The sequence below is a fragment of the Eptatretus burgeri genome, chromosome 17 (genome assembly GCF_056783735.1).
Source record: "Eptatretus burgeri isolate ZD-2024b chromosome 17, Ebu_testis_v1, whole genome shotgun sequence".
NCBI lineage: Eukaryota > Metazoa > Chordata > Myxini > Myxiniformes > Myxinidae > Eptatretus > Eptatretus burgeri.
The window spans coordinates 26,538,042-26,555,275 of NC_140977.1; the positions used below are offsets into that span (position 1 = coordinate 26,538,042).

A 17,234-nucleotide genomic window follows, 5' to 3' on the forward strand; every position below is an offset into this window, starting at 1 on the left:
TGTTTGCAGCGCTGATGCATTGCGTTGTAAACTAATGCGATGCCTGAATGCAGATTGCCAGATTGCCAATCTCTGTCACAACCTGCAGCTCAACACCATTCGGTCCATAGTGGAGCTTAGGCACCCGATGTGTATTACATTGCATTTTGCAGGATTCAGCCGCATTTGCCACTTGACGGCCCACTTTTTAAGAAGGGAAAGATCTTCATGTACCATTGAATGGTCATACCCTCAAGAGTGTGACCCCAAATTTTCATATCGTCTGCAAATAACAGGGCCTTAGATTGTAAATTGTCTACAATATCATCAATGTAGACAAGGAATAATACAGGGCTAAGCACCGAACCCTGTGGTACTCCACTTAGTACCTCCTTCCATTGTGACAGGGTACAGTTTAAGGAGACCCGTTTTTCACGTCCCGTAAGGAAATCAAGATGCCAGGAGAGAAACGGTTGCCCAATCCCAGCCCCTCAAGCTTCAGTATGAGGCACTCGTGCGGTACAGTGTCAAACGCTTTGCTAAAGTAAATGAAAGAACGTCAACTGCTCAGCTTTGGTCCATTATGGAACACTTCAATCAGTAAGTACAACGTATCATGTGTTTAGCTTGGGATTGATATTTTATTCAATAATCAAATAATTTCATAGCTTATAGAAAAGCCGTTTTCGTTTTTCTGTGTAATACTCTATTTTGGCTTCATAAGCCCTTCGTTTACATTTTGCAGCTTCTTGCTGCAAAGCAATCAGTTTCATCTGAGCTTCGTGTTCTTCTTTCAGACAAAATAATGCTTCAGTAGTCTTTGGCAGTACCGGGTTTGCCTGCTGAGCTGGAGATGGCAACGATTTCTTGCCTTTCCTGGAATAAAAGCACATTCACGTGAGAGCGGACGAAGTAGAGCCAATTACATATCGCATATAAAGTGGTGTTGCCTGTTAAAATTTTCTAAACAAGAAAGCCAATCATTAATTACCTTTTGGATTTGCCTGTTTGGTTTGCGTGAACATTCTGCGTTAAATTGCCATCACCATCTTTTTCTCCTTCAAGCTCTTCCAGAAGAACTCCGTCTTCCTCCTCAACGACGCTATAATACAAAAAAAGGTTCATCTATTTTTGAATATACAGTGTGTCAATATTTCAATTTATTAGAAAGAATGTGCATGGATTTAAAAAAAAGGAAATTGATTATTGTATTTTCACAAGATGATTTGATTATAAAGAAAACAATAATATAATTACCTCAAGTGAGAATCAGCTGTGCTGGTCGATGGAATCATATGAATATCGTCAGCTTGCTTCAGACTACCAGCTTCCATGAAAGCATCATCATCCACATCATCAAATACTTGATCTAAGTCTCCAGCTATGATAGTCAATTGCGCAACAATTTATTTGCCCAGTTCAACGATCGCAGCCTCCCCACCTCCTGTTTTTTTTGCATGTCGAGTTTCATTTCACAAGCCAGTGCCTTTGCCTTCGTCTTAATCCTCATCTTTCTTCAGAGAACTCCGAGGCCACTGGCAGATGATTTTGGGCACTCTGCGAAATGGGCCATCCTATTCAAATTATCTTCCCATGCGAGCTGCTTTTTCTTGTTCGTACCCACGTCACTTCTCCTACCTTTAATTACACCTTGGTGAACCTTGATTATACTTCAACGAAATCCATTACTTGCTCTCATGAAAATTTGTCCCCTCTTTTATTTTCCAACATATTGCTATCATTGGAACACACAAACTAAAACCTGACGTACACAAGGCCAATGCGGAGTCATTTCAGTGAATTGGTTAGGTAACCTCTTATATATGGCACAATGAACAAAAGAAATGTATAAAAGACAGTGAATCAAAACTTAGGAAGTGCACAACTAATTGGCTATGTATCTCTCTTCGTAAATTGCTATATAAACGGGTGAGAAGCTGTGCACATACAACAAAGTTTTTGTCACCGTTTAAGGGTTAGGAGTGTGATAGCAAGATGCTAACAAAGCATCTTTTGTAAATTATACCGCAATAGTCTAATTGTAATAAACAAACTAAACTTTTTTTAAGCAAGTAATATGCAATCTCCACTCACCCGGAGTCTGGGTACTCTGCTGGTATTAACAGAACCAGCAGGGCACCCATCTCCGACGAGTTTGTAGATATCTCACCTCAATTTTTGGAGTGTGTATTTGTAGAAATGAGAATTCAATGTAAAGTGATGATGTGGACTGTGACACATGGTACATCTTTACCTTATGGAAAATGGCATTACGCTCAAAAGCAGAACGATTGTTAGTGATTAAATATATATATATATATATATATATATATATATATATATATATATATATATATATATATATATATATATGTATATACACATACAGGGTGAGTCAAAAGTAGCACCCGATTTCTGTTTTTTTCGGCTGTCAGATTCTTTCTGGGAGGTCATGTTGTTAATAATTGTCTTGCAGATTATTAATTTTCATAATTTATTTATTTTTGATGTTGTTTTGCAGGTTATTGCTGCAAGTTTGGAAAGTAACTGTATTTGCACCAAATTGAACCATGAATTACCTTTCAATGAATCAACGCATTGTGGCCGTAAAACATTACGACAAATGTAATGAACAACCAACGATGGTGGCACGCCGTTTGGCACAGGAATTCGATATTAACCCACCTCAGGGAAGAAACATACGATTGATTGTCGAGAAATTTGAAGCAATTCATTTATTTCTACCTTCTTGTACACTGTAATACAAATGGCAAATAATAAACTGACAGAAATCGGGCGCTACTTCTGACTCACCCTGTATATAAAGATATACACATATAGGTACACATATAGATATATATATATATATATATATATATATATATATAAATATATATATATATATATATAAATAAAAATATACATATATATATATATATATATATATATACATACATACAGGCACGTATATATATATATATATATATATATATATATATATATATATATATATATATATATATATATATATATATATATATATATATACATACATACAGGCACATATATATATATATATATATACATATATACAGTAGACTAGGTGTATGTCGGCAGCGTGTAACTCGTCACTTCGCCAAAGTCGACAGCGTCAAAAAGTCCCGAATTTATCTCATGTTAAATCCCTTTGAATAAAGGGTCATCCCTCTGTAAGTCGTCGTCTCTAAGTCGTCACTTCGTCTAAGTCGTCAGATGTTGTCCATTCCCACGTAATGGAAACTCAAGTAAAATACCACTCCTAACTCGTCACACAGAACTGCTGCCTCGTGAGAAGCCCGATTTCATGGAATCGTGATGCTCGCTCATTGGTGTACACCACCAGTGATAGGCTATTTATAACTGCGTACACACGTTGATCGCACTGCAGGCAGGACAATGGCAACTAAGCGTAAGCTTACAACTAAAACCTACCAAGGAAAATACGACATTATCCAGTTTTGTGAGGCAAATCCACTGATGAAGAAAACAGACATAGCTGAGAAGTTCGACATCAAACGGCAGACATTGAACGATATCTTGAAGAATAAGGGCACGATGTTTGGACAAGTGGAGAAGATCGTGAGGCTGGTGGGAAGTGTGAAATGCGTGAAATGTGTGTCCTTTGAAGATGTCGATGACGTTCTCATCATCTGGTTTCGGCAAATGTCGGCTCAGCCAAATATTCGGTTTCGGCCGATTCGGCCAAATATTCGGCCGATACTGTCTTTCGGTGGAGGATTTCCCAGCCAACATCATGGAATACAATGACCGGTTTGAATCCTTTCTCATGCACCAGATGCCCAAGAGTTTGAGGCATTCAAACAGAACGGATTACTTCGCGAAGAAGTAAAGGATCGATCGAGCTTAGTGTTGAAGTCCGATCATGGTTTTATCTTGGCTTGTTTTGTACATTACCGCACTCACTTACACATAGGCATTGAGTGGTAATCATCACCACGATGACTGTGTGTCATGTAATTTGTCCCCATACCATCACCGATGGTATACGAGTTGTCTTACAGAGTTGTTCATTATCTTTACTTTTGATAAACTGATTCATGAATTCCATCTTTGCTTGATCACTTTCCAACTCACCAACTCACCCCCACCTATGCCCTGAGGATTGTGTTTTCCTTTTGGTACAATAGCCGGCTCTCACACATATGTGTCCACGCGCGACTTCATCCTTCACCCCACAGTCATCATGAATGTTCGCATACGCGTAAGTCGTCACATTTCTAAGTCGTCACTTTTTTCTCGGTCCCGATGGTGACGACTTACGCCTAGTCGACTGTATATATATATGTGTGTATATATATATATATATATATATATATATATATATATATATATATATATATATATATATATATATATATATATATATATATATATATATATATATATATATACATTGCTCCCTCGCTATATCGCGGTTCACTTTTCGCAGCTTCACTACATCACGGGTTTTCAAGTAGAAGTAGAAGAGTAGAAGTCGCCTCCAGTGGAAGAGATTTAATGCTCTTCTTGGCTGTGCAGTACTACATTCATCTCATCATCGTCATCTTCATCGTCATCAGTACTGCACAGCTATCATCATCATCGTCATATCTTCATAGGTCAGTACCCATAATACGTTTTTTTATATTTTATAGTACAATATAGTATTTAAAAAATTATTTTTGGTCTTAGGCTTTGCAGCCCCATGAAGTCGCATTTCCGATGAAAAGTTTTGAATTTTTTTTTAAAATAACTGATTAAATGTGTGTGGGGAAGGTTAATAAGAGTGTGTGGATGCTGTATAATGGTTTAAAATACGTTTTAAATGTGTTTAAATATATTTAAATAATTAAATATGTGGTTTCTACTTCGCGGATTTTCACCGATCGCGGGTGGTTCTGGAACGCATTTACCGCGATAGGTGAGGGAGCACTGCATATATATATATATATATATATATATATATATATATATATATATATATATATATATATATATATATATATATATATATATATATATATATATATATATATATATATATATATATTGTTGTGGTTCTCGGAACCGCATGCATACAACAGATAGTGTCCCAAGACAGTTATTCCATTATTATACGTGTAGATAGTCCCCTTCCTTTTGTTTAGCGTGACAACAAGGGAGTGTGTTGCAATGATCTAATCGTTCGGGTTGCTTCAATCATTTTTTCCTTCATTTCATCCCCACTCTTCTTCTTTTCTGATTATTCCTGAGGTAAATCAGCCACGTGCGCCTTGGAGGCCAGCGCATGCGGCGCCGCGGTGGGGAAACTGCAGTGAGTCATGTGGTGTGCAAGTTGGTGCTGGACTGTCGGCTCGACCTTCTGCTGGTCTGCGGAGAATTGCCGCTTGCATTAGAAAGGCATGCAAATAAATACATCTTAAGAGGCTGCACCAATGGTGTTTTTCACGGGATGGGAAACACGGCCAGCATGACGCCCACGCTGCACGAAACACGTACAGAGGCCAATAAAGCAGACTCCACGCCATGTTGGGCAGGGTACGATTGTGCGGGTAGAAGCGGATTGTTCTCTTTTTAACCTCAATACCCGACACATATTGGTGTTCGCAGCGCGCAAACGCCAGCGGAGTTGCGTGAACGCGATGGTTGGCCACGTGCGTAATGGCGGAACCGCGCGCACTGTATGGAATGTGCTCGTAAGCAGACACGTACGCCACTCGTGAAACGTGCATGGATTTATCCATGGCGATGTACCTTCGGTCCTTGCTGGCAGCGGTGGATTCTCCACGGATGATGAATGGCTTCTCGTCTCTGCAGCCAGCAAGGCTGCGAATGAGCCAGGGAATGTACAGAGCGGGCCACATTGTTGCGCGTGGAACGAACGCATTGATCGACGCTGGTCGAACGCCCGAGCAGGCATGCAGGACCCTCGACCGGTCACCCGGGGGTTTTTGCAGGATGATTCACGTGCCAATTTTGGTGTGGGCGATTCATGTCATCTTGTGGGTTCGGAGCGCAATATTGCCGCTGTTTGGGATGGCTTTGCCGGAAACGAAGTGAGGCGGTTTCCGGCTCAAGCTGGTGGGCCACGTGAGGGGTCGGGGACAATCAGAGCGCCCAATTCGGCTGATGACGTTTGGATTTGGCATGGCCCCTCCCTCCGAGCTGTGGGCCCTATAAAGGTCGGGGCAGTCCCTCTGGCCCAGACTGTCTGTGTTTTCCTGCTCTTCAACTCTGCCAACACCACGTCGACCCCACCCGCCTACCTGATCCCACCCACTGCTCCACCCTTGCCCTCTGGACTCCACCCCTTCTCCACTCAAGCTCCTCCTTAAAGAGCACAGTCTCCACACGTGTGGATTGGTCCAGAGGCAACGCGCACCCCGGAGCATCCCCCCCCCCCCCGAAAAGTATTGGTGGCACATCGTGCCATTGGGTGCACAGGTACTGAGATCATAGCATCACCCACCCCCCAACCTGGGTGCATAACTCCCTCTTCATTGGGTTCTGTGTCTGTGTGTGAGCGTGTGTGTGTGTGTGTGTGTGTGTGTGTGTGTGTGTGTGTGTGTGTGTGTGTGTGTGTGTGTGTGTGTGTGTGTGTGTGTGTGTGTGCGCGCGCTGGCACCTGTCTGCTGCAGTAAGACTGGAGAAGATTATTATCATTGTTGTTATTATTTTCGCGTCAAGTCTGTTTGGTGTCCCCTTTTGTAAGTTGCCTGTTTATTGTCGCACCACACGCTTCTTTCTATCCCTGCACAACACACCCCAATAAATCTTCACTGTGCCACATATCTTTCCTCACCTGCTTGTAAATAAGTTATTATTATTAGGAATGTTCCCTGCTCATTTTTATCTTTTCTTCCATTGATCCAGCATGGTCCAAATCCAAGTTTAGCCGGGACTATGTTCCCAACGATCTGTTCCTTTTAGCCGGTACGTTCTTGGCAGTGTCGCTCGGCTGCATCCGATCCGGTAGAGTGATCCGGTTTGGACAAGGTGTACCGAGGGCGTGTTTTCCCGGTAATTAAATCACGTGATTAATTAGGTAACCCGATTAACCCATAGACGGGAGGACCCGAGGTCACGCGGTTGAGTTATTGGCGTCCACGGTCGATCACGTGGGATAGGGTCAATTGCCAATTTCAATATACATAAATTACCACGTCGTCCAAACTACTGGGGAAATTCATCCTCGGCAGGATCTGCACAATCCAGGCCGTTACCGAGCCGGATCCGAGTCGTACGCCGAGCGAAAAGTACCAGAATCCTGCCGGGCCAATTGCACGATTACGGCAGCAATGAGGCCTCCTAATTCCCGGTTCGCAGCGCGGCAAACCAATGATAGAAAGGACAAGGACGAGCTGGGACATTCAACAAGAGGGAAATTTATTAACAATAGTCGGGGGATGAGGGGAGCACGTAAGGGAAGAGTTATCCGAATCAGCAAGGCAAATAATGTACAACACAAAGCACTTAACAATTCTACTTAAAGACGGGGCACACGGACACACACACACACACACAGATACCCAGAAATGGAACCTGTCGGGTCTTTATTGAAGGCTTCCAGCTCGAGGAAGGGTGAGCTGGATACCAGAGCTGGCTTGGACCAGTCCACCTTGTGTGGTCTTCGACGTTCTCGATCGGCGGGATGCGAACCCACAACAACGATGCCACTCCAAGTACCAGGGACGGAAGATGAAGGACGGACGCCACCCAGCACGAGGGCGGACAAGGCAGTGAGCGCCAGCAGGCAAGGCGAGGCGATCCGAGACTATCCGGCCAGCAAACCCCAACTGCCCACAGTCGGATCGCGCCGATCAATTATTCACTCCCCGTCCAGGGGGGAGGGGACTCCCACATCCAATTCGTCATCATATATATATATATATATATATATATATATATATATATATATATATATATATATATATATATATATATATGTGTACACACACACATATACACAGATACATAAATACACAGATACATAAATACACAGATACATATATATATATATATATATATATATATATATATATATATATATATATATATATTAGTTACGAATTTGCCGCCCGCCCAGCGTGCGAACAGCCGCTTTAGCCAATGGCGGCCTTCTCGCCCACCGGACGGACAATTCAGTCGCGACTTTCCGGAACAACGCTGAAAACCAGTCACGGGTGTGCTCCAATGCGCACACCATGGCCTAGTCAATGTGCTACCTGCGCGCGACAGGGTCAATCGCCGAATTAATCGATATACCTAAGTATTCGCACGGGCAGCCAACCGAGAGACCGTACCTCAGCGAGGCCTGCTCGGACATGAACCGCTTCAGTGGTTCGTTCTGTTCTGTAATAACCGAGTGGTTTATTATCGTGAGACCTCGCTGGACCCAATTCTTTTATCGGCTATTAAAAAGCCCGCTTTATTCTGAGAGCAATACGGTGGTTCGATGGGGAAAGAGGACACAAAGAACGGGTTAACATTCACACAAGGACATTTATTTATAATAACACGTATGCAGGCATGCACGTATACATTTATGCACGGCAAAGAAAAGCACAACAAGAAGAACTACAACTGTGTATTATTATTATTTACAAGCACTTACACAGTTCTACTTGCGGGACATGGCGCCACAACATCCACACAAATAAAAGCAAAGAAAGACCCCCTCAAAGGCAAGGGAGTCAGAATGGACCCGTAGGCTTTTATGTTCAAGGAACTTGGTTGACCGAAGGAACTCCAAGAGGCCGCCGCAGGTTACCTTGACCCTCGTGGTGACTTGGTTGGGCGACCCTCGGTGGACCCTCTCAAGCTCCTCACCGACTGCGGGGACTCCAGGCTCGAACGCGGCTGCCCACAATTCCACACTTCCGAGACCTCCACCGACTCACTGCTCCACCCAGACCGAGACCTCCACTGACCCGAACCAATAACCAACTCATAGACCAAGACAGCTCTACAGCCGCTCGACAGACCCCTTCGCTCTTCCAGCACGGGCCTTTATCCCCCTAAGCTTCCTGCCCCGCCCTCCTTCCAGCTCCTGCGGGAAACTTCCAGAAGGGGGCGTTTTCCTCGTAGGTCGGGTTTTTTCGCAGCAGTCATTCCCGGTCGCTCTTCTTTATTCTCTCACCACTCGCCCCTCCCCAGTCCCGAAGCGTGGGAAAGTAAGAGGAAAAATCCGTGCGTTATCGGAACGCCTTCTTCTTTCTCCATGGCAGAGACAGTTTTTGATGCGGAGAGGGTTGTAGCGTGGTTGTGGAGATGATGATTGGTGGTGTGGTTGGTAGTTGAAGTGATCGTGGTTGTTGTAATGGTGGCGTGGTTGGGCGCTTGTGGAAAAGGTGGTTGGTGGTGTGGTTGGTGGTTGAGGTGATCGTGGTTGTTGTAATGGCGTGGTTGGCGTTGTGTGGTGGTCGTGAGGGTGGTATGGTTGAGCGCTTGTGGAAAAGGTGGTTGGTGGTGTGGTTGGTCCAAAATAAAGATAGCAAAGAATAACGGCTAACTCAAAGATCACAGCCCTGCCTACACAAATAATTCCCATTAAACAACGGTGGGGAAATCTAACTGAACACGGACTTAGTGATATGACTGAACTAAGGACCTATATGGTGTTCTGTGAATTTCCACAGCCGTAACAATATATATATATATATATATATATATATATATATATATATATATATATATATATATATATATATATATATATATATATATATATATATATATAGTGCCCCCTACCACACACACACACACACACACACACACACACACACACACACACACACACACACACACACACACACACACACACACACACACACACACACACACACACACACACACACACACACACACACACACACACACACACACACGTCGTGCAAAGCACAATACTTACGAAATCCAAATAAACAAAAGTTGCTCTGGAAATACCAATTTGGTCATTTGAAAATATGACCCATTAAGTGCTTTACATTAGTGGTTCTCAAAGTGGTCCCTACCACCCCCCAGTGGGCGCTGGGAACTTTCAGGGGGGCGCTCCAGACTCCACGAGTGGTAGGGGGGCACTGGCAATGATTTAGGGGACACTGGCGATTAGGAGCGCTCATTGGGCTTCCTGCAGTCTGAACAGATTACCCAGCACCATTCGGCAAATTGGCCATACAATGCCCGTTGTGGTCCTCCTCTTTTGCTGTGGCGCCGTCCAGAGAGAAATTAAAGACAGGCAATGGGACAGGTAGGCCTTTTTGTAAATAATGAACACATTTTAAAATGTATTTATTCTGAAAATCATTAAGTTCTTCAAGCATATTACAGACTTGTTTACCAACAATGCAAATCAGTGTTTTTTTTTTAATACACACATGGTGTGAATACCATATACATGTGTTATAATCCGGCAGCGCAATTCCCAGTGAGGCGTGAGTACTGAGGCGGCGCGGCATTGTGTTTTAGGTGCGCGCTGTTGTAGCTACCGTTGGAAATGTGAAGAAAATATTTTTTGACGCGCAGGGTGAAAATCGATGCGCGCTGACCATTGACCAGAAAAATATAATTATTGTTTGGCCTTATTACTGGTGTTAGTCATTCGACATCTTGGCGTATTGATTTCGTTATTCAAAAAAGCTTCACGTCCGGTCGGCTTCAAGATGTCGGCCTCAAAGACAAAGTGTCGTCAGTATTCCGTTGAATACATCAAGTAAGGATTCATTCCATCCCTGATGAACACGCAGTTACCGATGTGTTTGTTGTGTGGTATCACGCTGTCCAATGAAGCAATGAAACCATCTCGACTGAGCGAGCACCTGAGTAAAAAGCACAGTGATAAGGCTCGCGCAGAGGTCAGCTATTTCCAATCGCTTAAAGAAATTTGAGAAGCGATCCACGGTAACGACGATGTTCAAAGCCAGCCAAAAGCTCATGGATAAAGGACTGGAAGCATCGTATAAGCTGTCATTGCTCATCAACAGATCTGGAAAACTGTATTCAATCGGCGAACAGTTGATCAAACCGGCTGTTGGGGAAGTGATAAAAACTGTTATGGGCCAGGATCCGTATCCAGTTCTCTCGTCGATTGCGCTCAGCAATGATTCCGTGGCCAGGAGGATTGATGAAATGTCATCAGATGTAGAAGATAAGCTGTGTTGTGAGCTGAGAAGCACGCACTTCGCCATCCAGCTGGATGAGTCCACTTTGCGTGACAGTGAAGCTCGGTTACTCTGCTACGTTCGCTTCATCCGTGATCAGGAAATGGTGGAAGAATTGTTGTTTGCACGCTCTCTCCAGACCGATACGAAGGGTTCTTCCATCTTCCAAACGTTCGAGAAGTACTTGACTGATAAGAACAAACCAATGCAGAACATTCTCGCTTGCGCGACGGACGGGGCACCAGCGATGGTTGGCCGCCAGCGTGGTTTTATTGCGCTTCTGAAGAACCAGGTACCGCCCGTGTTCGCCATTCACTGTGTCGTGCACCGCCAGCATCTTGTAGCAAAAGCTCTCATCACCAGATTTCATACATCACTCCAAATAGTAATCAAAAGGCCCGGTCACACCTTGACGTTTTAGCCAACGTATGCCGATTTTTGAATTTTTTTTCTAAAACGCTGGCACACGTTGAATACGTTATGGGTAAGTTTTGATAACATTGAGAGCACGCTGAAAAACACTGCCATACGCCGTTGTACGCTGGCTTTAAACGTTGTACTTTTTGGTTGTCCTCAAATTTTTTCATGCTTGAAATTTCACGACGTATGCCGGCGTATGACTCACACGTTCCGCTACGCTGGCCACAAGTTGTATGCACGGTCTGCGATTGTTGACAGACGTCAACACATGCTACTTGTAAGTTAATCATAAGTTGAGACACGCCGAGGTAATGTTTAGCGTACCCGAAACTTATTTCTAACCTGCGATTAACGTGTTGTTGGCACGTTACGCGTTCGATGCCACACGTCGACAGACGTTACTTTTAAGTTACTCATAGGCTGAAAGACGTCAGTATAATGGATCGTCCTTGCGTCAGCGTCCACGGCCACGGCCAGGACACTTATTTGCAGCATTCTTCAAACTTTTCTTCGGCATGACGAGGATGTTCACACTTCGATGTCTAGTTTGGCTATGATTCCAATTGTCCATCGGCAGCGTCTATTTAAAATAGTCGAGTTTGAGCGTTTTAACACGTTCAGAAGAAACGCTTCAAATTTCCAAACCCCAGCGTCAAAAAACAAAGGCGAGTGACAGGCATTTAAATAGTTCATTGTAAACAATGAAAATAGTTGAGTGGTACCGTTTAAAAGTCGTTGAGTGTAAAAAAAAAATGCAATTGTTGAGCGCAAGCGTCTACTTTCAATAGTGGGGTTTGAGCAATTTAGCACGTTCAATAGAAACGATTAAAATTTCCAAGCGCCAGCGTCAAAAAACAAAGGCGAGTGACAGCAATTTAAATTGTTCATTGTAAACAATGAAATAGCTGAGTGGTACCGTTTAAAATTCGTTGAGTTTAAAAAAAATCCAATTGTTGAGCGCAAGCGTCTACTTTCAATAGTGGAGATGCAGCCATTTAAATCGTTGAGTGGCAGCCTATGAATAGCAAACCCCACGTCACCGGCAAAGATAAACTGCCGCACGATATGGATAAGTTAGGCTCTCGTTGGGCATAGTTTGTGAACGCCGGCAACACGATAATTATTCGTTGGTATACTGTATCTTAAGTTATCAAACGCTCTATGAAAATTATTAGTTCATTGTGAATTTGTCCAACCCGTTATGAATAGACCTAAATCGTAAAAACAAGCCATAGCTCATTGTTGAAAAAGCCCCATAAAAAAATGAGCCGCGAAGAACTTCGAACAATGGTGCAAAGATGTCTCCTACCCGTGGACACGCGGACGCAAGGAGGATGCATCATAACCCACACCCTCCCCCTCACACTCACCTACTACTGCCAACATGAACAAACTACTACTGATACTGATACTGTTACTGCTGACATGGACATCGACTCAAAAAGGACTCGAAAACACTGTTGGGTTCCCCTTTTATGAGCAGCATTTTTATATACCAATTCCCAAAACCGCTGGGAACACGTCTTTATATGGCAGTTGTAAGCTAAGAAACACGTTCATTTTTTTTTTTTTTTGTCGACCGGAAGACGTCATTGGAATACGTCTACATACGTCGATGTGTGTTGGGTTTACGTAAAGAATTGGTTCAAAGCACGTCAAACATAAGTTAGAAATAAGTTTCGCGTAAAAAAGACATTACGGTGACGTGTTCCGACTTATGAGTAGCTTATAAGTAGCCTTTGTGGGCGTGTGTAAGCGTCCGCATATAGTGTGTAAAACTTATCCCCATCGCATGCGGAACATGTGTCATACGCCGAGTACGTCGTAAAATTTTGAACATGTTTAAAATTTCTTGACGTAATCTACTTACTACGACGTATGATAGCGTACTTTAGCGTTCTACTCACGTCTACCAAACTTACTCATACCGTATTTGACGTGCCCCAACGTTTTAGACACATTTTTCTTCGGTCGGCATACGCTGGCAAGATCGCCAAGGTGTGACCGCGATGTTGACATTTCCATTTCTACGGCAGTTATGATTCGAATCGTTGTGCGTCAGCCTTTTAATGCGTGCAACGCGCTATGCCTAAGTTAGACTATCGTTGGGCATCGGTTGTGTAGGCCGACAACAGGTTCAGCATTCATTGGTATAAGTTATCTATAACACAACGAAACGTTCTGTGTCCGTTACCAATGCGTTATACATAAGACCAAGTCGCTATGAATACGTCCGAATCTTTAAAAAAAAAAAACATCAAAAGTTCAACGTAAGCCAGCGTTTTAGATACATTTTAATACGTTGCCATCGCTGGCTAAAACGTCAAGGTGTGACCGGGCCTAAAGCAGTGAATAAAATCAAGGTGTCGTCTCTGCATGATCGGCTGTTTCGTCAGCTTTGCCAGGAGAAAGATGAACCATTCGAGAGGCTCTTGTTGCATACCGAAGTTCGATGGTTGTCCAAGGGCACTTGGTTGACCCGTTTCCATGCCCTCTTCTCGACAGTGGTCAAGTTTCTGTCGGAAATTGATACAGAGTTATCGGAGAAAGTGAATGTGATTGAGCATGATGTGGCTTACCTCACGGACATATTCAGTATACTGAATGATGTCAACAAACAACTCCAGGGTGACCATATGACGCTGATTAAAGCAAAGAAAGTGATCAGCGCGTTCGTAACCAAGGCGACTCTGCACAGGGGAACCCTCGGCCGCAGAGATATGTACCACTTTCCCCGGTTGGCAAAGGAAACTGCTGTTTCTGATGAAGAGCTGCTCGTTTATTGCAATCACCTTGAGAAGATTTGTGGAGATATGGAGCAGCGTTTCAGAGACATGCTAGAACTGTCGGTGCCAGCATGGGTGAGCAACCCATTCAAATGTGACATTCGAGATGTGAAGCGTGAATTACAGGACAAAATTATCAACTTGTGGAATGATGATGAGGCGAAGGCAAGATTCTCGCAGCATGAATACGGCAAATTATGGATTCTGGAGTGGGGCGAATACCCCGCAATGTGGACAGAGGCAGAACTGCTGCTGATGGCGTTCCCTACATCATACCTCGTTGAAAGAGGGTTCAGCACAGTGATGGTGCTGCTGACCAAGTATCGAAACCGCCTTGACATTACCAAGAGGGGCGATCTGCGTCTCTTCCTCACTGAGATAGAGCCAGACGTTTGTAATTTCACAGCGAGTCACCAGGCCCACCCTTCACACTAACGGTATTTGGGCATGTGATAACAGATTCCCAGTTTGCCTCACCTGGACCTGTTCTGCTGAAACATTGTAGGTAGTGCAAGATAAAATAGAAAGTAAAGGAAAAGTAAAGTAAAATAATATTCAGAAAATATTTGGCTTCTGTTATTTTTGCTTCCTATCTACAGAAATTCAAACTATCCTATTGCCCACTGGGTGTCTGACCACGAACGATAGGACAAGGGGTCATTGGGCCGGTCCAACAGGGCAGAAGGGGGCGATAGTCAAAAAAAGTTTTAGAACCACTGCTTTACATGATGGAATGTTGTGCATAACAAATTTGGTTCATACATTTTGGAATTGCCACCTAAAAGATTTTTTACATGTTTTGGATGTATATATACTAGGGTGCTTCATGATAGGGGGTAAAAAATAAAAGTATGAATATTCATGCTCCCTGGGTGTGCATTTGTTCCATTTGACAGTAGAAACATACACACCAAATATGAAGCAGATTGGAGGATGTTTAGGGGTTCCTCAAGTTGGCGCAATATTGTTGAAATTTGCCAAACTGTAACTGACAACTTGCCGTCGAATGTGCACAACGCAGCACACTTCACAATTAATATGGTTGTTTGATATTTTCATTTGAATAGTATATTACATTGTGCAAATTACGTGTATTTTGTAAATATGAACCAAAATTGTGCTAACTTGAGGAACCCCTAAATATCATGGAATTTTGTTCATTTTTGACCTATAAGTTCTTATGGGGTATTGGAACAAAGGCAAAAGCAGGGAGCAGCAAAAATCAAACTTTCATTTTTTTGGAACACCCTAATATATACATATATATATACACACACACACAAACACAAACACACACAAACACACACACACACACACACACACACACACACACACACACACACACACACACACACACACACACACACACACACACACACACACACACACACACACTTGATCCACAATGTTTTACATTTTTTTCAAAATCAATTTTGTATTTCAATTTGGACATTTGGATAAAATACATGCTCACAAATCAGATATGAAAATTAAAAATCTCAATCACATAGTTACACTTCAGAAAACAAAGAAAAGCCACAAAATCTCCCATATTTATCACTTTTTCCAAGACGGTTATTCACGATATATATAAAGTGATATTAAAGTTTGTTCTGAAATCCAGTTCCCAGAGCTTGATAAGCCATTTCCCGCAGGACTCCACTGCATGAAAACTTTTTGGCATGAACACACAGTCAGGAGAGGGGATGCTTTTGTGACATTACTGAAGGAAACACGGAAGTGAATGAACTCACCTCATCCAATTAGAAAACGAGTCGACTTGTCCATCCACAGTTTCCAATTGCTTGCCTTCCTTACAAATCTACAAAATGTACAGCAATGCACGTCCTCGACTGTCTGACTTGTTATGTTTACCCTTAACAGTCTTACTAATTTAATAGCAAACACAAGATCATTTTTACCGATGTCAAAATCAAACATGACTTTAAGAAGTGATGAAGAATTGAATATTTTTAAAATCTCATTAAAAAAAAAATTAACTTAAAAACTAAATGATATAAAATCTGAGCACATCACATGGTTCATAACATGTGAACATGAACTTTAACAGACTAGGTAGCATAATGGTTAAAGCGTCCGCTCTGAGTCTGGGAGGTCGACGGTACACACCCCGGTCGAGTTATCCAAAAGTCCTTTGAAATAGTACGTGCTGCTTCCATCCTTGATGTTCAGCATTTGCAAAGGATAGAACACGGACAATGACCAGACGTTGCCACCATTGCATGGCCTTGATGGACATAATGCCTCCTCCTGCGTTGAATTCCCTTTTAAGGGAACTCATATTATCATATAATGCATCAATTCTGTATTTTCAGAAAAAAAAATCTGTCTGCACTATTTGGGGGGGGGGTGGAGGGGAGGGGAAACCTCATATATGCATTGTCTTTGGATTTTGAATCTTCTTCGGAATCAGACATCAACATTAGTCAATTATCTCTTCGTCAAACAGTATGCATAATGTGTGCCATGGTTCACAGTGTGTGTCGTCCTTTTTGATAAATTCTCATTATCAAGTTGAAAATGTGGACTCTATCACCAAAGACTCAACTTGCACGACTCAATTTTATTCTGACTGAATAAATACCACAAATATTTTCATTTATTCTTCAATACAAATACACTCAAGGATGCAGCCACACAATTTTCCAACAACCCAGCAACAATTGCTGTCCATCTCCTGCAAGCTTCGACCAAAGTACAATCTAAAGATGACATCGAACTAAAATGTGGAATAATGGAATAGTCAAACCCAAAAAATACAACTAGGCACTCTGAAGGCGCGAAGTCGACATATATACCTGGCCCACATTAATATACCATTATACGTACT

At 42.7% G+C, this 17,234-nt stretch overlaps 1 protein-coding gene across 1 annotated transcript in view; it reads right to left on the reverse strand.

Annotated features, from left to right (window-relative positions):
• Positions 1–583: 583 nt before the first annotated feature.
• The window catches only part of LOC147009596 (uncharacterized), a 69,147-nt gene continuing 52,496 nt past the window's right edge, over positions 584–17,234 (reverse strand). Inside the window, exons 6-8 of the mRNA XM_085860958.1 lie at positions 16,138–16,205; positions 971–1,081; positions 584–855 (exon numbers count right to left, since the gene is read on the reverse strand). Coding sequence (XP_085717084.1) covers positions 642–855; positions 971–1,081; positions 16,138–16,205 — 393 coding nt within the window. The 3' untranslated portion in view covers positions 584–641. The remainder of the gene's footprint in view (positions 856–970; positions 1,082–16,137; positions 16,206–17,234) is intronic.